Source organism: Oncorhynchus clarkii, chromosome 13 (assembly GCF_045791955.1).
Source record: "Oncorhynchus clarkii lewisi isolate Uvic-CL-2024 chromosome 13, UVic_Ocla_1.0, whole genome shotgun sequence".
NCBI classification, from domain to species: Eukaryota; Metazoa; Chordata; class Actinopteri; order Salmoniformes; family Salmonidae; genus Oncorhynchus; species Oncorhynchus clarkii.
The window spans coordinates 6444925-6464938 of record NC_092159.1 but is presented as its reverse complement, the minus strand read 5'-3'; the positions used below and the strand labels follow the sequence as shown (position 1 = coordinate 6464938).

The window sequence follows — 20014 nt, the reverse complement described above, 5'->3', positions numbered from 1 at the left end:
TCCTCAGTTTTATGTTAATGTTTGTGTATTCTCTCTCTCTCTCTCTCTCTCTCTCTCTCTCTCTCCTTTCTCCTCTATCTTCCCTCCCTATCTCTCTCTCTCTCTCTCTCTCTCTCTCTCTCTCTCTCTCTCTTCCCCTCTCTCTCTCTCTCTCTCTCTCTACACTACCCCTCTCTCTGTTTTCACCTTATCTCTTTCTCTCTCTCTCTCTCTCTCTCTCTCTCTCTCTCTCAGACATAGATGAGTGTAATGCAACTGCTGGTATCTGTGGAGAGGGAGGGACCTGTCAGAACCAGGCAGGAAGCTACAGTTGCCTCTGTCTCCCTGGATACAGTAATCATGGCAACAAACAGGCGAGGTGCTCAGGTGAGGACAGAATATGGTACCATGATGCACTGCTTCCCACGATACGGTACAGTAAGGTACGATAACTTTGTCTGTCTTAGAAGAGGAACTAAAACAGGGTTCATATTTGAACAGTCTTTTATTACGTCTATATCTAACATAACATAACATTACATTACATCTATATCTAACATAACATTACATCTATATCTAACATAACATAACATTACATTACATCTATATCTAACATAACATTACATCTATATCTAACATAACATAACATAACATTACATCTATATCTAACATAACATAACATTACATCTATATCTAACATAACATAACTTTACAGCTATATCTAACATAACATTACATCTATATCTAACATAACATAACATTACATCTATATCTAACATAACATTACATCTATATCTAACATAACATAACTAACATCTATATCTAACATAACATAACATTTCATCTATATCTAACATAACATAACATAACATTACATCTATCTATATCTAACATAACATAACATACATCTATCTATATCTAACATAACATAACATTTCATCTATATCTAACATAACATAACATAACATTACATCTATCTATATCTAACATAACATAACATACATCTAACTATATCTAACATAACATAACATACATCTAACTATATCTAACATAACATAACTAACATCTATATCTAACATAACATAACATACATCTTTATCTAACATAACATAACATTACATCTATATCTAACATAACATAACATTACATCTATCTATATCTAACATAACATAACATAACATAACATTACATCTATCTATATCTAACATAACATAACTTAACATACATATATTTCTAACATAACATTACAATACATACATCTATATCTAACATAACATAGCATACGTCTAGCAGACGCTTTTATTCAAAAGCAGCTTATAGCAAGGAAGTGGATACATTTTCACAAGCGTGGCCCCAGCAGGAATCTGGGGGGGGAGGCACACAGGGTCATTGGCGGAGTCAGGTAGGAGACCTGAGCCAACTCCCCGTGCTTACAGGGTGGAGCGTCGTACTGGTCAGGCACCGTGTTATGTGGTGGAGTGTACGGTGTCTCCAGTGCATGTTCACAGCCCGGGAAAGTTACATCGCAGCTCCTCGAATCGGCCGGGCTAGAGTGGGCATCGAGCCAGGAGGGATTTACATGTACATTAGTTTACATACCTCTCATCTCGTCATAACTGTCCCTCCTCCTCTAAGACAATGACAATATGGTTCACAAGTCTTCTCCTACTCATACATTGCCTGCCACCTGTTATACAATCTACTACAAGCCCAAGGTTTCTCCCCTTCCTGGGTGGGGAGACTTCCTTCCCACAGTGGTCACAAGTTGTCTGCAACAGTTCCTGGATTGCTAACAGTCCCTCTTTCTTATGGACAAACATCATTATACAGAGACAGGGAAGAATTCTGTTAGTTATAGTTCTTTGTTAAATGTATACATCATTTAGTCATTATTCATAAAATTCATAACAGTGTGTGTGTGTGTGTGTGTGTGTGTGTGTGTGTGTGTGTGTCAACTACAGATGAGGATGAGTGTGTGTGGGTTCCCCCGGTGTGTGGCGCTCTGGGCATGTGCACAAGCACACCTGGCCGATACACCTGCACCTGTCCGTCAGGGCTCAGTAACCATGGCAACGGTACTCTTAGCCCTTGACCCCTTTAATTTGTTTGCGTTCCACTCCAAATGTTTGCCAGAATTCACAGCTGTACCCATCAAATGATACAGTAACAATTTGATGCCCTACTGAGCTGTCAGTGAGGTGGAGCGCAGCCATTGGTTGATACAATACAACACCTGCCCATCTTGTCAGACAGGAAGTCGACCATCAGCCAAACACATTATATGATATAGCACAGTTGATGACGTAGCACCAGCCATTGGTTGAAGCAAAGCAATGACTGCAGTGTAGTCGGACTGGAACGTGACCCCGTACCCTAAACCAGTTTGAACTGTGACCCCGTACCCTAAACCAATTTGAACGTGACCCGGTACCCTAAACCAGTTTGAACGTGACCCTGTACCCTAAACCATTATGAACGTGACCCCGTACCCTAAACCAGTTTGAACGTGACCCCGTACCCTAAACCAGTTTGAACGTGACCCCGTACCCTAAACCAGTTTGAACGTGACCCCGTACCCTAAACCAGTTGAAACGTGACCCCGTACCCTAAACCAGTATGACCGTGACCCCGTACCCTAAACCAGTATGAACGTGACCCCGTACCCTAAACCAGTTTGAACGTGACACCGTACCCTAAACCAGTTTGAACTGTGACCCCAAGACATCGTCTTGCAGGAGGCAGAACTAAGACTCTGGGTGCGTCCCAATAATGTCTCCTTTCTCGTGAAGTGTGCACTTGTTCACTTTCCTTCACTGAACTCACACTAGCATGCCTCCACCAAGCCAATGCTTTTAGTTTTGAAGTAGTGTACACTTCAGAAGGAAGGACAGAGTAGTGAAATGACTTAGTGGCCTCCTGGGTGGAATGTTTATTCATATTTTTCATAATTTTATCATTAATAAACACTTTCTTTAACTGCCGAAAATCTGGTCTTTCTTTGTCAAACGGTTTTGTTATATTTCAGTCTTCTGTGATGTATATAAAGTCTAATATCGGGATGAAAACTAAACAATTATACATTTCAGCTCTGTATCTGACATGGTAGAGGTGTCTTATTTTTTTCATCCCATAACCAGGTGTGTGAGGTGTATATTTTTGTATCAAAGTTTAAGACTACCAAGAAACACTGTGACCCTGTTTTAGCCTACTGCAGTAAAGCAATGGATGGCTGACACCCCTCATCTAAGGTTGTTGTTCTGGAATGTTCTTTGTTTTTTCTCTCTCTCTCTCTCTCTCTCTCTCTCTCAGACATAGATGAGTGTCATGTAACTGCTGGTATCTGTGGAGGGGGAGGGATCTGTCAGAACCAGGAAGGAAACTACAGTTGCCTCTGTCTACCTGGATACAGTAATCATGGCAACAAACAGGCAAGGTGCTCAGGTGAGGACAGAATCTGGTACCATGAGGCACTGCTTCCCAAGATATGGTACAGTAAGTTACGAAGAGGAACTAGAACAGGGTTCCTATTTGAACAGTCTTTAATTTACATCTATATCTAACATAACGTAACATAACATACATCAATATCTAATATATCATACATCTGTATCTAACATAACATAACATACATCTATATCTAAAATAACATTACATACATCTATATCTAACATAACATAACATATATCTGACATAACATAACATTACATACATCTATATCTAACATAACATAACATAACATATATCTGACATAACATAACATTACATACATCTATATCTAACATAACATACGTCGAGCAGACGCTTATATTCAAAAGCAGCTTATAGCAAGGTAGTGGATACATTTTCACAAGCATGGCCCCAGCAGGAATCTGGGGGGGAGGCACACCGGGAGGTACACGATATGGTACAAACGATATGGTACAGTAAGTTACGAAGAGGACCTAGAACAGGAACTAGAACTGGGTTCCTATTTGAGCAGTCTTTAATAACGTCTATATCTACATAACATAACATACATCTAGATCTAACATAACATAACATGCATCTATATCTAACATAACATAACATAACATGCATCTATATCTAACATAACATAACATTACATACATCTATATCTAACATAACAAACATAACATAACATACATCTTTATCTAATATAACATACATATATATCAAACATTACATACATTACATACATCTATATCTAACATAACATAACATTACATACATCTATATCTATATCTAATATAACATAACATTACATACATCTATATCTAACATAACATAACATTACATACATCTATATCTAACATAACATTACATTACATACATCTATATCTAACATAACATAACATTACATACATCTATATCTAACATAACATAACATTACATACATCTATATCTAACATAACATAACATACGCCGTCTAAAAGACACTTTTATTCAAAAGCGACTTACAGCAAGGGGAGTGGATACATTTTCACAAGTGTGGCCGCAACGGGACTCGTACCCACAACCCTTGGCAATGCTTTACCAACATAACCACACATCACCAAAAGGCTGTCTAGACCAGGGGAGTCAAACATACGGCTCATTAAACGATCTCAGTCAACATTTAAATGACTAAAACTTAACCGTGTTGAATTGATAATGGACCTACATGTATGTTCTCTCTCATCTGTCCAGTTGTTAACTCAAATCAAATCAAATGTTATTTGTCAAATGCGCCGAATACAACAGGTGTAGTAGACCTTACAGTGAAATGCTGACTGACAAGTCTTTAACCAACAATGCAGTTTTAAGACAAATAAGTAAAAAAATAGATTACTTATCTAAAAAGAAAAGAATATATCAATTAAAGAGCAGCAGTAAAATAACAGTAGTGAGGCTAAATAGAAGGGGGTACCAGTACAGAGTCAATGTGGAGGCTATATACAGGGGGTACCAGTACAGAGTCAATGTGGAGGCTATATACAGGGGGTACCAGTACAGAGTCAATGTGGAGGCTATATAGAAGGGGGTACCAGTACAGAGTCAATGTGGAGGCTATATACAGGGGGTACCAGTACAGAGTCAATGTGGAGGCTATATACAGGGGGTACCAGTACAGAGTCAATGTGGAGGCTAAATAGAAGGGGGTACCAGTACAGAGTCAATGTGGAGGCTATATACAGGGGGTACCAGTACAGAGTCAATGTGGAGGCTATATACAGGGGGTACCAGTACTGAGTCAATGTGGAGGCTATATACAGGGGGTACCAGTACAGAGTCAATGTGGAGGCTATATACAGGGGGTACCAGTACTGAGTCAATGGTGAGACTATATACAGGGGGTACCAGTACAGAGTCAATGTGGAGGCTATATACAGGGGGTACCAGTACTGAGTCAATGTGGAGGCTATATACAGGGGGTACCAGTACAGAGTCAATGTGGAGGCTATATACAGGGGGTACCAGTACTGAGTCAATGTGGAGGCTATATACAGGGGGTACCAGTACAGAGTCAATGTGGAGGCTATATACAGGGGGTACCAGTACAGAGTCAATGTGGAGGCTATATACAGGGGGTACCAGTACAGAGTCAATGTGGAGGCTATATACAGGGGGTACCAGTACAGAGTCAATGTGGAGGCTATATACAGGGGGTACCAGTACAGAGTCAATGTGGAGGCTATATACAGGTGGTACCGGTACAGAGTCAATGTGGAGGCTATATACAGGGGGTACCAGTACAGAGTCAATGTGGAGGCTATATACAGGTGGTACCAGTACAGAGTCAATGTGGAGGCTATATACAGGGGGTACCAGTACAGAGTCAATGTGGAGGCTATATACAGGGGGTACCAGTACAGAGTCAATGTGGAGGCTATATACAGGGGGTACCAGTACAGAGTCAATGTGGAGGCTATATACAGGGGGTACCAGTACAGAGTCAATGTGGAGGCTATATACAGGAGGTACCAGTACAGAGTCAATGTGGAGGTTATATACAGGTGGTACAAGTACAGAGTCAATGTGGAGGCTATATACAGGAGGTACCAGTACAGAGTCAATGTGGAGGCTATATACAGGGGGTACCGGTACAGAGTCAATGTGGAGGCTATATACAGGGGGTACCACTACAGAGTCAATGTGGAGGCTATATACAGGTGGTACCGGTACAGAGTCAATGTGGAGGCTATATACAGAGGGTACCGGTACAGAGTCAATGTGGAGGCTATATACAGGTGGTACCGGTACAGAGTCAATGTGGAGGCTATATACAGGGGGTACCAGTACAGAGTCAATGTGGAGGCTTTATACAGGGGGTACCGGTACAGAGTCAATGTGGAGGCTATATACAGAGGGTACCGGTACAGAGTCAATGTGGAGGCTATATACAGGTGGTACCGGTACAGAGTCAATGTGGAGGCTATATACAGGTGGTACCGGTACAGAGTCAATGTGCGGGGGCACCGGTTTGTTGAGGTAATTGAGGTAATATGTACATGTAGGTAGAGTTAAAGTGACTCTGCATCAATAATAAACAGAGAGTAGCAGCAGTGTAAAGGAGAAAGGGAGGGGGGCAATGCAAATAGTCAATTTGAATAGCTGTTCACGAGTCTTATGGTTTGGGGTTAGAAGCTGTTTAGACTCTTGGACCTAGACTTGGTGCTCCGGTACCGCTTGCTGTTCGGTAGCAGAGAGAACAACCTATGACTAGGTTGGCTGGAGTCTTCGACAAGTTTTAGGGCCTTCCTCTGACACCGCCTGGTATAGAGGTCCTGGATGGCAGGAAGCCTGGCCCCGATGATGTACTGGGCCGTACGCACTACCTTCTGTAGTACCTTGCGGTCGGAGGCCGAGCAGTTGCCATACCAGGCAGTGATGCAACCTTTCAATGGTGCAGATGTAGAACTTTTTGAGGATCTGAGGACCCATTTCAGTCTCCTGGGGGGGCAATAGGCGTTGTCGTGCCCTCTTCACCACTGTCTTGTTGTGTTTGGACCATGATAGTTTGTTGGTGATGTGAACACCAAGGAACTTGAAGCTCTCAACCTGCTCCACTACAGACCCGTCGATGCGAATGGGGGCGTGCTCGGTCCTCCTTTTCCTGTATTTCACAATCACAATAACTGTCATCCAAATGAAAGCTAGACAGTCAGTGAGCATCTAAAATTCCAAAATCAATGGATATTTTGGATAATTGGACGCCGAGGGAATATATCCAATTTTAAGTGCAGTCCTCTGGACCTCGTTGAAGCCAAATGCGGCACACTTGGAAAAATGAGTTTGACCCCCTGAACTAGACTGTTAGAGAGGTCACTACCCTCACTGATCCCCATGCTACTTCCTCAAACAGAGGTTACAGTTGTGCCACTGCAAACCACCTCATAAGGACAGGTCTAGGTTCAGTTTTACTGTGTAAGCCTGGATAATGGTGATCAGTATGGGACTATGTAAACTGATCTGAGTGTGGTGCTTATATTACAGTAGGGACTTTCCTCTGCTGCTGTAGATACCGTTATTCCACTGGCAGCTTCCTCTTTGTAGTGCTGAGGCCAAAATGACACCCCTTTCCCTATATAGTGCACTACATTAGACCAGGGCCCTATTCCCTGTATAGTGCACTACATTAGACCAGGGCCCATAGAGCACTATATAATAGGTTGTCATTTGGGATGTGTCCTAGGATGGTTACCATGGAAACATTTCATGACTGGTGTGCTGTGGGTTTCTGGGTGTTTTAATCTCCACCTCAACTTCCTCTCTGTCTCATGTCTTCATTTATATCTTAGTTAGTTGGTATCTGATGGTTAACATGGTTACCCATGGCAACAACTTGGATCTACTATTGTGGTGTGGTGTGTTGTGTTGTTGTGGTATGGTGTTGTGTTGGGGTGTGTGGTGGTGTGTTGTTGTGGTATGGTGTTGTGTTGTGTTGGGGTGTGTGTTGTGGTGTGTAGTGTTGTTGTGGTGTGTATTGTGGTGTGGTGTGTATTGTGGTGTGTGTTGTGTTGTGGTGTGTTGTGTTGTTGTGTTGTATTGTGGTGTGTAGTGTTGTGGTGTGTGTTGTGGTGTGTGTTGTGTAGTGTTGTTGTGGTGTGTTGTGTTGTTGTGGTGTGTGGTGTGTAGTGTTGTTGTATTGAGGTGTGTGTTATGTAGTGTTGTTGTATTGTGGTGTGTGTTGTGTAGTGTTGTTGTATTGTGGTGTGTGTTGTGTAGTGTTGTTGTGGTGTGTAGTGTTGTTGTATTGTGGTGTGTTGTGGTGTGTTGTGTTGGGGTGTGTGGTGTGTGGTGTGGTGTGTGGTGTGTGGTGTGTGGTGTGGTGTGTGGTGTGTGGTGTGTAGTGTTGTTGTATTGTGGTGTGTTGTATTGTTGTATTGTGTTGTGTGTTGTGGTGTGGTGTGTAGTGTTGTTGTATCGTGGTGTGTTGTGGTGTGTGTTGTGGTGTGTAGTGTTGTTGTATCTTGGTGTGTTGTGGTGTGTGTTGTGGTGTGTAGTGTTGTTGTATCGTGGTGTGTTGTGGTGTGTGTTGTGGTGTGTAGTGTTGTTGTATCGTGGTGTGTTGTGGTGTGTGTTGTGGTGTGTAGTGTTGTTGTATCGTGGTGTGTTGTGGTGTGTAGTGTTGTTGTATCGTGGTGTGTTGTGGTGTGTGTTGTGGTGTGTAGTGTTGTTGTATCGTGGTGTGTTGTGGTGTGTAGTGTTATTGTATCGTGGTGTGTTGTGGTGTGTGTTGTGGTGTGTAGTGTTGTTGTATCGTGGTGTGTTGTGGTGTGTAGTGTTGTTGTGTTGTGGTGTGTTGTGGTGTGTGTTGTGGTGTGTAGTGTTGTTGTATCGTGGTGTGTTATGGTGTGTGTTGTGGTGTGTAGTGTTGTTGTATCGTGGTGTGTTGTGGTGTGTAGTGTTGTTGTATCGTGGTGTGTTGTGGTGTGTGTTGTGGTGTGTAGTGTTGTTGTATCGTGGTGTGTTGTGGTGTGTGTTGTGGTGTGTAGTGTTGTTGTATCGTGGTGTGTTGTGGTGTGTGTTGTGGTGTGTAGTGTTGTTGTATCGTGGTGTGTTGTGGTGTGTGTTGTGGTGTGTAGTGTTGTTGTATCGTGGTGTGTTGTGGTGTGTGTTGTGGTGTGTAGTGTTGTTGTATCGTGGTGTGTTGTGGTGTGTGTTGTGGTGTGTAGTGTTGTTGTATCGTGGTGTGTTGTGGTGTGTGTTGTGGTGTGTAGTGTTGTTGTATCGTGGTGTGTTGTGGTGTGTGTTGTGGTGTGTAGTGTTGTTGTATCGTGGTGTGGTGTGGTTTGTGTTGTATTTGTATTTATTAAGGATCCCCATTAGTTCCAGTTCCAGTTATCATGTGTGTGTGTATGCATGTCTGTTATCATGTGTGTGTGTGTGCATGTCTGTTACCATGTGTGCGTGTGTGCATGTCTGTTATCATGTGTGTGTGTGCATGTCTGTTATCGTGTTTGTGCTTATGTTTGTGTTGCTTCACAGTCCCCACTGTTCCATAATTTTTATCCATTTTTTAAACTTACTTGATTTGGAAGAGATTTCCATGTAGTCATGGCTCTATGTAGTACTGTGTGTTTCCTGTTGTCTGTTCTGGACTTGGGTATTGTGAAGAGACCTCTGGTGGCATGTCTTGTGGGTTATCTGACTTGCCTAGTATGAAGATACACATACATTGTTGTTGTGGTGCAGAAAATACACAGGTGTGTTATTTGTCATTGTGTTTGTGTTGTTGTGGTGCAGAAAAGACACAGGTGTGTTATTTGTCATTGTGTTTGTGTTGTTGTGGTGCAGAAAAGACACAGGTGTGTTATTTGTCATTGTGTTTGTGTTGTTGTGGTGCAGAAAAGACACAGGTATGTTATTTGTCATTGTGTTTGTGTTGTTGTGGTGCAGAAAAGACACAGGTGTGTTATTTGTCATTGTGTTTGTGTTGTTGTGGTGCAGAAAAGACACAGGTGTGTTATTTGTCATTGTGTTTGTGTTGTTGTGGTGCAGAAAAGACACAGGTGTGTTATTTGTCATTGTGTTTGTGTTGTTGTGCAGGTGGGATTGTTTAGTTGCGTAGGTGTGATTGTGTTGTGTCCTGTTGTGTTATGTTGTGTTGTGTTGTGTTGTGCTGTGTAGTGTCGATCCAGGTGTGATTGTGTTGTGTCCTGTTGTGTTGTGTTGTGTTGTGTTGTGTTGTGTCCTGTTGTGTTGTGTTGTGTTGTGTTGTGCTGTGTAGTGTCGATCCAGGTGTGATTGTGTTGTGTCCTGTTGTGTTATGTTATGTTATGTTGTGTTGTGTTGTGTTGTGTCCTGTTGTGTTCTGTTATGTTGTGTTGTGTTATGTTGTGCTGTGTTGTGTCGATCCAGGTGTGATTGTGTTGTGTCCTGTTGTGTTATGTTATGTTATGTTGTGTTGTGTCCTGTTGTGTTATGTTATGTTGTGTTGTGTTGTGTTGTGTCCTGTTGTGTTATGTTGTGTTGTGTTGTGCTGTGTAGTGTCGATCCAGGTGTGATTGTGTTGTGTCCTGTTGTGTTCTGTTATGTTGTGTTGTGTTATGTTGTGCTGTGTTGTGTCGATCCAGGTGTGATTGTGTTGTGTCCTGTTGTGTCCTGTTATGTTGTGTTGTGTTGTGTTGTGTTGTGCTGTGTTGTGTCCTGTTGTGTTCTGTTATGTTGTGTTGTGTTATGTTGTGCTGTGTTGTGTCGATCCAGGTGTGATTGTGTTGTGTTGTGTTGTGTCCTGTTGTGTTATGTTGTGTTGTGTTGTGCTGTGTTGTGTCGATCCAGGTGTGATTGTGTTGTGTCCTGTTGTGTTCTGTTATGTTGTGTTGTGTTATGTTGTGCTGTGTTGTGTCGATCCAGGTGTGATTGTGTTGTGTCCTGTTGTGTCCTGTTATGTTGTGTTGTGTTGTGTTGTGCTGTGTTGTGTCGATCCAGGTGTGATTGTGTTGTGTCCTGTTGTGTTATGTTATGTTGTGTTGTGTTGTGTTGTGTCCTGTTGTGTTATGTTATGTTGTGTTGTGTTGTGTTGTGTCCTGTTGTGTTCTGTTATGTTGTGTTGTGTTATGTTGTGCTGTGTTGTGTCGATCCAGGTGTGATTGTGTTGTGTCCTGTTGTGTCCTGTTATGTTGTGTTGTGTTGTGTTGTGCTGTGTTGTGTCGATCCAGGTGTGATTGTGTTGTGTCCTGTTGTGTTATGTTATGTTGTGTTGTGTTGTGTTGTGTCCTGTTGTGTTATGTTATGTTGTGTTGTGTTGTGCTGTGTAGTGTCGATCCAGGTGTGATTGTGTTGTGTCCTGTTGTGTCCTGTTATGTTGTGTTGTGTTGTGTTGTGCTGTGTTGTGTCGATCCAGGTGTGATTGTGTTGTGTCCTGTTGTGTTATGTTATGTTGTGTTGTGTTGTGTTGTGTCCTGTTGTGTTATGTTATGTTGTGTTGTGTTGTGTTGTGTCCTGTTGTGTTATGTTATGTTGTGTTATGTTGTGCTGTGTTGTGTCGATCCAGGTGTGATTGTGTTGTGTCCTGTTGTGTTGTGTTATGTTATGTTGTGTCGTGTTGTGTTGTGTAGTGTTGTGTTGTGTCCTGTTGTGTTATGTTGTGTTGTGTTGTGCTGTGTAGTGTCGATCCAGGTGTGATGGCAGTGTTTTGTGTTTCCTTCAGTACTAACCTGTGACCAGTTTAAAGGGGATGAGACTCCTGGACAGGTGAGTTCTAAACCCAGACACCTGTGTTTTAATTAATACTTTCAAGAACTCTCTTCTGACACTACAATATATGTCCTGCTATAAATGTTTTTACTCACATGAAGTCAATGAACTTCTCCTCTCTCTCAGAATGTCCCAGGTTTAGCTGGTCTCCTGTCTCTGATGAGGAACAGCTGTTTGGCTTTAAATAACTCTGGGGACGCAGCCGGAGGGAGACTGACTGGAGATGGGTTACTGAAGGTAAACCACACACACACACACACACACACGCACACCCACACGGTGCAATCGGTGCAAAACACCTCGTTCACTCACTTCCTGTTTCCTGTTTCTACTTCCTGTGTGTAGAATGTCTTCACGCAGATAGACAGTTTCCTGTCTCAAGGTATCCTAAGCAACAGCCGTGAGGTGAGTAGGTTGCTCGGCGCTGTGGAGGACGCCATGAAGCTCATAGCGCCGCAGCTCAGAGACAACCACACCACCATGGAAACAGACCACACAGGTAACACACACAGACTCCTGAACACACACACACACACACACACACAAACATGCACACACACACACACACACACACACACGAACATGCACACACAAACACACACACACACACACACACACATGAACGCACATACACTACTGAACACACTCACACACATCCTCCTTCACCTTTTACCTTGTCCTTGTACACAGAGGCTGAGATTGCAGTGAGGAGGGGACAGACTCCGCCCATTGGGCCAATCAGCCTGGCCAATGACAACGCTCGACTGGACACCAGCTGGGAGACAGCCACTGGCAACGGGACGTACCCAGGTAGGCTACTCTTCATCATCATCATCACCATCATCACCATCATCTCGGCCATTCCTCACAGACCTCAATTATTAAGCTATTTTTATTTATGGTAGTGCACATGTACCTCAGGTCATTGCGGACCTGTTCCCTCAATCGATTTTGGTTAATACACACAGTAAAAGCCTCCTAGTGAATCTATTTAGAATAACCAAGCTCCTATTATTGATATATTCTAAGTATTTAGAACATCAAGTCAAAGATATCTTAAATCATTCCCCCCAAATTTGTGAATAAAGATCTCGTCACCACCCCTGTTGTGTACCAGTTCACCACTTGCCTGAAATAAACCCTCAATTCAGAGGTCAGATCTTTGTCTTACGGATCCTGGATCCGCCCGTGCACGGTTTTCAGCAGTTCCTTGGGACGACAGAGGCAGGTATTGAGATCCGGCTCGAGGAACCAAATTGTTACGAGAATTATGTTCTCGTAATCCAATTCAATTAAACTACTCGGTCTGCAACCCCGAATTTGTAAGATCCTGGTTGAATGAAACAGACGGAGGCCCAGCTAAAATAGTCAAAATGTTTATTCACGAGAGCACTGGTTCGTTGTACAAAACCATTCATTTTATACTGGATCCTTACGCACATACTTTCACACACAAACAGACTCCTTACGCACATACTTTCACACACAAACAGACTCCTTACGCACGTACTTTCACACACAAACAGACTCGTTACGCACATACTTTCACACACAAACAGACTCCTTACGCACATACATTCACACACAAACAGAATGTATGCAACACACATACTGTCTCACTACCCAACCGACAGAGATTCGGTAGACCTTGAGACATTGAGACGTACTCCCCGTCCTCACCCAAATCTCTAGTCAGGTTGGCACCGAATTTGGCTCAGACAGTCTGTGTTTTAAGATACTATAAAGACATATTGTACAGATATATTGTTTTACCCTAATTCTGACTAAAACTACACTCACAGATATATAATTTTACTGACTAAAACTACACACATCATTAGAATAATTTCATGATTCTCATCAATTTCATACAATTATATGGTTTCAGGGTGGAATATTCTAATCATTCATTTAAACATATAAATTCCATCAACACTAAGTACTCTAACTTTTAGTACCAATAACTTTCCAAAACTACCAATGTTGCCCAGAAATCTTGGATTCTGGATATTCTGTTTATTCCCTCTTTATTCCTGGAATCTTCCAACCAGGAAACCTGAAAAATCTGAGAATTCTGGGAAAGGTACAAGACATTCTGGTAACTTGTTTCTTTCTGTGCTTCACAGGTTTGACTCTGGCTGGGTTGGTGTGTTACAAGACAGTGGAGAGATATGTCAACAACTCCTTCCAGTACCTCACTGACACAGACACAGACACAGACACGGCGTCAAAGCCTAACTACCAGATCAGTTCCAAGGTGGTAACAGCTTTTGTCAGTAACCCAGCAACAGACCAACTCACCAAGCCTGTCATCCTCACCTTCAAACATCTACAGGTATCACTTAATAATATTACAATAGATGATGTTAATATATGATGTATGTAAATATTATAGTATATTATAATAGCTGATGTTAATATATGATGTATGTAAATATTATAGTATATTATAATAGCTGATGTTAATATATGATGTATGTAAATATTATAGTATATTATAATCGTACGTCTACAGCTAGGACTTTATCCTGACAATGGCCTAACATAATCACGATGGCCTAACATAATCACGATGGCCTAACATAATCAGGATGGCCTAACATAATCACGATGGCCTAACATAATCACGATGGCCTAACATAATCACGATGGCCTAACATAATCACGATGGCCTAACATAATCACGATGGCCTAACATAATCATGATGGCCTAACATAATCACGATGGCCTAACATAATCACGATGGCCTAACATAATCACGATGGCAAAACATAATCACGATGGCCTAACATAATCACGATGGCCTAACATAATCACGATGGCCTAACATAATCACGATGGCCTAACATAATCACGATGGCCTAACATAATCACGATGGCCTAACATAATCACGATGGCCTAACATAATCACGATGGCCTAACATAATCACGATGGCCTAACATAATCACGATGGCCTAACATAATCACGATGGCCTAACATAATCACGATGGCCTAACATAATCAGGATGGCCTAACATAATCAGGATGGCCTAACATAATCACGATGGCCTAACATAATCACGATGGCCTAACATAATCACGATGGCAAAACATAATCACGATGGCCTAACATAATCACGATGGCCTAACATAATCACGATGGCCTAACATAATCACGATGGCCTAACATAATCATGATGGCCTAACATAATCACGATGGCCTAACAATCACGATGGCCTAACATAATCACGATGGCCTAACATAATCACGATGGCCTAACATAATCACGATGGCCTAACATAATCACGATGGCCTAACATAATCACGATGGCCTAACATAATCACGATGGCCTAACATAATCACGATGGCCTAACATAATCACGATGGCCTAACATAATCACGATGGCCTAACATAATCACGATGGCCTAACATAATCACGATGGCCTAACATAATCACGATGGCCTAACATAATCATGATGGCCTAACATAATCACGATGGCCTAACAATCACGATGGCCTAACATAATCACGATGGCCTAACATAATCACGATGGCCTAACATAATCACGATGGCCTAACATAATCACGATGGCCTAACATAATCACGATGGCCTAACATAATCACGATGGCCTAACATAATCACGATGGCCTAACATAATCACGATGGCCTAACATAATCACGATGGCCTAACATAATCACGATGGCCTAACATAATCACGATGGCCTAACATAATCACGATGGCCTAACATAATCACGATGGCAAAACAATCACGATGGCCTAACATAATCACGATGGCCTAACATAATCACGATGGCCTAACATAATCACGATGGCCTAACATAATCACAATGGCCTAACATAATCACGATGGCCTAACATAATCACGATGGCCTAACATAATCACAATGGCCTAACATAATCACGATGGCCTAACATAATCACGATGGCCTAACATAATCACGATGGCAAAACATAATCACGATGGCCTAACATAATCACGATGGCCTAACATAATCACGATGGCCTAACATAATCACGATGGCCTAACATAATCACGATGGCCTAACATAATCACAATGGCCTAACATAATCACAATGGCCTAACATAATCACGATGGCCTAACATAATCACGATGGCCTAACATAATCAGGATGGCCTAACATAATCAGGATGGCCTAACATAATCACGATGGCCTAACATAATCACGATGGCCTAACATAATCACGATGGCCTAACATAATCACGATGGCCTAACATAATCACGATGGCCTAACATAATCACAATGGCCTAACATAATCACAATGGCCTAACATAATCACGATGGCCTAACATAATCAGGATGGCCTAACATAATCAGGATGGCCTAACATATTGACACTCTTGCTGCCTTCTGAAATGAAGAAACATTTCTCTAAGAAGTGCTTAGCCTCTCTCTCCCCCCCCCCCCCCAACCCAGGTGAGGGCAGAGTCATCAGAAATGAACTATACCTGTGTGTTCTGGCATGTCCATGGAAAGGACGGGGCGTGGTCAAGTCGTGGCTGTACCAAAGTCACATCTAACGCTACATACACCGTGTGTTCCTGTTCCCACCTTAGCAGCTTTGCTGTTCTCATGGCCCTCTACCCTGTAAAGGTACACACACACACACACACACACACACACACACACACACACACACACACACACACACCGGATGATGTCAAGATAATGCTCCTTAAGTCGGTTAGGAATTCTACTTTGTGCATGACACAAGTAATTTTTCAAACAATTGTTTACAGACAGATCATTTCACTTATAATTCACTGCATCACAATTCCAGTGGGTCACAAGTTTACATACACTAACTTGACTGTGCCTTTAACTTAGGATAGCTGAAGATGCTTAACATTAACTGAGGATAGCTGAAGATGCTTAACATTAACTGAGGATAGCTGAAGATGCTTAACATTCACTGAGGATAGCTGAAGATGCTTAACATTAACTGAGGATAGCTGAAGATGCTTAACATTCACTGAGCATAGCTGAAGATGCTTAACATTCACTGAGGATAGCTGAAGATGCTTAACATTCACTGAGGATAGCTGAAGATGCCTAACATTAACTGAGGATAGCTGAAGATGCTTAACATTAACCGAGGATAGCTGAAGATGCTTAACATTCACTGAGGATGGCTGAAGATGCTTAACATTCACTGAGGATAGCTGAAGATGCTTAACATTAACTGAGGATAGCTGAAGATGCTTAACATTCACTGAGGATAGCTGAAGATGCTTAACATTAACTGAGGATAGCTGAAGATGCTTAACATTAACTGAGGATAGCTGAAGATGCTTAACATTCACTGAGGATAGCTGAAGATGCTTAACATTAACTGAGGATAGCTGAAGATGCTTAACATTCACTTAGGATAGCTGAAGATGCTTAACATTCACTGAGGATAGCTGAAGATGCTTAACATTAACTGAGGATAGCTGAAGATGCTTAACATTCACTGAGGATAGCTGAAGATGCTTAACATTAACTGAGGATAGCTGAAGATGCCTAACATTAACTGAGGATAGCTGAAGATGCTTAACATTAACTGAGGATAGCTGAAGATGCCTAACATTATTAACTGAGGTCTTTGTCTTAAATGGTGCAGATGGGTCTTCAAACCAAACTAGCTAACTTTGTTAACAGGGTAATTCTCTCTTTCCCTCCCTCCCTGCATCTTGATGTTATACAGTGGTGATTTTAGCATGTTAATCTTGGGGGGGAAACCCAGAGAAATGTGGGATGCATGTCAGCAAGCCACTACACAACACAACACTAAACAATACATGAATTGCACTATAATGGTGAGAAACGGTGGCCACAAACTGTTAGGACCTACATAAACAGCAGTCCAAACACCTTACCACTGCTACACCTGGCTTTCAGCTGAGCCTTGTCCGGCAGCGAAACAGTTTATTCAGCCTCATTTACTGCCTTTAAAAAAATACATAGCTGATATGGCTGTCTTGCTTATTAAACAAAATTGTTTTCTACTGACAATTGAGATACAAACTATGTCATAAGGGGACGACAAGCGGCTAAGAGGCAATACGTCATTTTGATTAAGACATTAATGAGCGAACGACGACGGACGTGGTGAATATAACTATTTGTTCAGCAATTTTGAAATGTACATTGATAGAATTCAGAACACGGGTCGTTCTTGCAGTGTTCTCCCTCTACACCAAGTCAGAACCATAGGATAAATAAAGGGGGCATATAGACAATGAAAGCTCTTAAAACAGTGTTCTCCCTGAACAACAAGTCAGAACCATAGGATAAATAAAGGGGGCATATAGACAATGAGAGCTCTTACAATATTCAATGATTACATTTCTCTAAAACAGGTTATAGGCTCCATGTGCACCACCAAGTCTGAACGGTAGGTGAAATAAAGAGGTGAAAATAGACCAAACTACTAGGGTGAGGCACATTGAACGCCGTTTGGGTCTTTGATGTCAAAAAAGAAACACTTCAAATAACACCTTTCTATCATAGAATGTTGTGTGTGATGAATTTGTGTGTAGGCCAAGTGCCACCACTACTATCAGTAGCATTGTCAAAACTATACACAAAAAGTTATAAAGTAAGCACACCGGCCACGAACGATGTGTTTACAATCCTGCGTTGTTACAAATAGGCCAAAATATTAAGGTGAGGCACATGGGCAACTAACAGCTTACTACACAACATACACCTTCTTAGCTACAGTATACTTTGCGAAAGTATTCGGCCCCCTTGAACTTTGCGACCTTTTGCCACATTTCAGGCTTCAAACATAAAGATATAAAACTGTATTTTTTTGTGAAGAATCAACAACAAGTGGGAAACAATCATGAAGTGGAACGACATTTATTGGTTATTTCAAACTTTTTTAACAAATCAAAAACTGAAAAATTTGGCGTGCAAAATTATTCAGCCCCTTTACTTTCAGTGCAACAAACTCTCTCCAGAAGTTCAGTGAGGATCTCTGAATGATCCAATGCTGACCTAAATGACTAATGAGGATAAATACAATCCACCTGTGTGTAATCAAGTCTCCGTATAAATGCACCTGCACTGTGATAGTCTCAGAGGTCCGTTAAAAGCGCACAGAGCATCATGAAGAACAAGGAACACACCAGGCAGGTCCGAGATACTGTTGTGAAGAAGTTTAAAGCCGGATTTGGATACAAAAATATTTCCCAAGCTTTAAACATCCCAAGGAGCACTGTGCAAGCGATAATATTGAAATGGAAGGAGTATCAGACCACTGCAAATCTACCAAGACCTTGCCGTCCCTCTAAACTTTCAGCTCATACAAGGAGAAGAATGATCAGAGATGCAGCCAAGAGGCCCATGATCACTCTGGATGAACTGCAGAGATCTACAGCTGAGGTGGGAGACTCTGTCCATAGGACAACAATCAGTCGTATATTGCACAAATCTGGCCTTTATGGAAGAGTGGCAAGAAGAAAGAAATTTCTTAAAGATATCCATAAAAAGTGTAGTTTAAAGTTTGCCACAAGCCACCTGGGAGACACACCAAACATGTGGAAGAAGGTGCTCTGGTCAGATGAAACCAAAATTGAACTTTTTGGCAACAATGCAATACGTTATGTTTGGCGTAAAAGCAACACATCTGAACACACCATCCCCACTGTCAAACATGGTGGTGGCAGCATCATGGTTTGGGCCTGCTTTTCTTCAGCAGGGACAGGGAAGATGGTTAAAATTGATGGGAAGATGGATGGAGCCAAATACAGGACCATTCTGGAAGAACAAGACAAGACAAGACAAGACAATGATCCAAAACATAAAGCAAAATCTACAATGGAATGGTTCAAAAATAAACATATCCAGGTGTTAGAATGGCCAAGTCAAAGTCCAGACCTGAATCCAATCGAGAATCTGTGGAAAGAACTGAAAACTGCTGTTCACAATTGCTCTCCATCCAACCTCACTGAGCTCGTGCTGTTTTGCAAGGAGGAATGGGAAAAATGTTCAGCCTCTCGATGTGCAAAACTGATAGAGACATACCCCAAGCGACTTACAGCTGTAATCGCAGCAAAAGGTGGCGCTACAAAGTATTAACTTAAGCGGGCTGAATAATTTTGCACGCCCAATTTTTCAGTTTTTGATTTGTTAAAAAAGTTTGAAATATCCAGTTAATGTCGTTCCACTTCATGATTGTGTCCCACTTGTTGTTGAATCTTCACAAAAAAATACAGTTTTATATCTTTATGTTTGAAGCCTGAAATGTGGCAAAAGGTCGCAAAGTTCAAGGGGGACGAATACTTTCACAAGGCACTGTACATATCTCCCTGGCATATTACATCATTTATACAG

General features: G+C 41.8%; 1 protein-coding gene across 2 annotated transcripts in view; it reads left to right on the top strand.

The window, feature by feature from the left end:
* Positions 1-20014, top strand: part of LOC139423641 (adhesion G protein-coupled receptor E5-like) — a 50045-nt gene that overhangs the window by 9308 nt on the left and 20723 nt on the right. The window contains exons 5-12 of one of the 2 annotated variants that reach the window (XM_071175233.1): positions 235-366; positions 3289-3420; positions 11612-11655; positions 11785-11895; positions 12004-12157; positions 12349-12468; positions 13785-13993; positions 16109-16285. In XM_071175233.1, coding sequence (XP_071031334.1) covers positions 235-366; positions 3289-3420; positions 11612-11655; positions 11785-11895; positions 12004-12157; positions 12349-12468; positions 13785-13993; positions 16109-16285 — 1079 coding nt within the window. The remainder of the gene's footprint in view (positions 1-234; positions 367-3288; positions 3421-11611; positions 11656-11784; positions 11896-12003; positions 12158-12348; positions 12469-13784; positions 13994-16108; positions 16286-20014) is intronic. The other variant, XM_071175234.1, reaches the window with a different exon arrangement.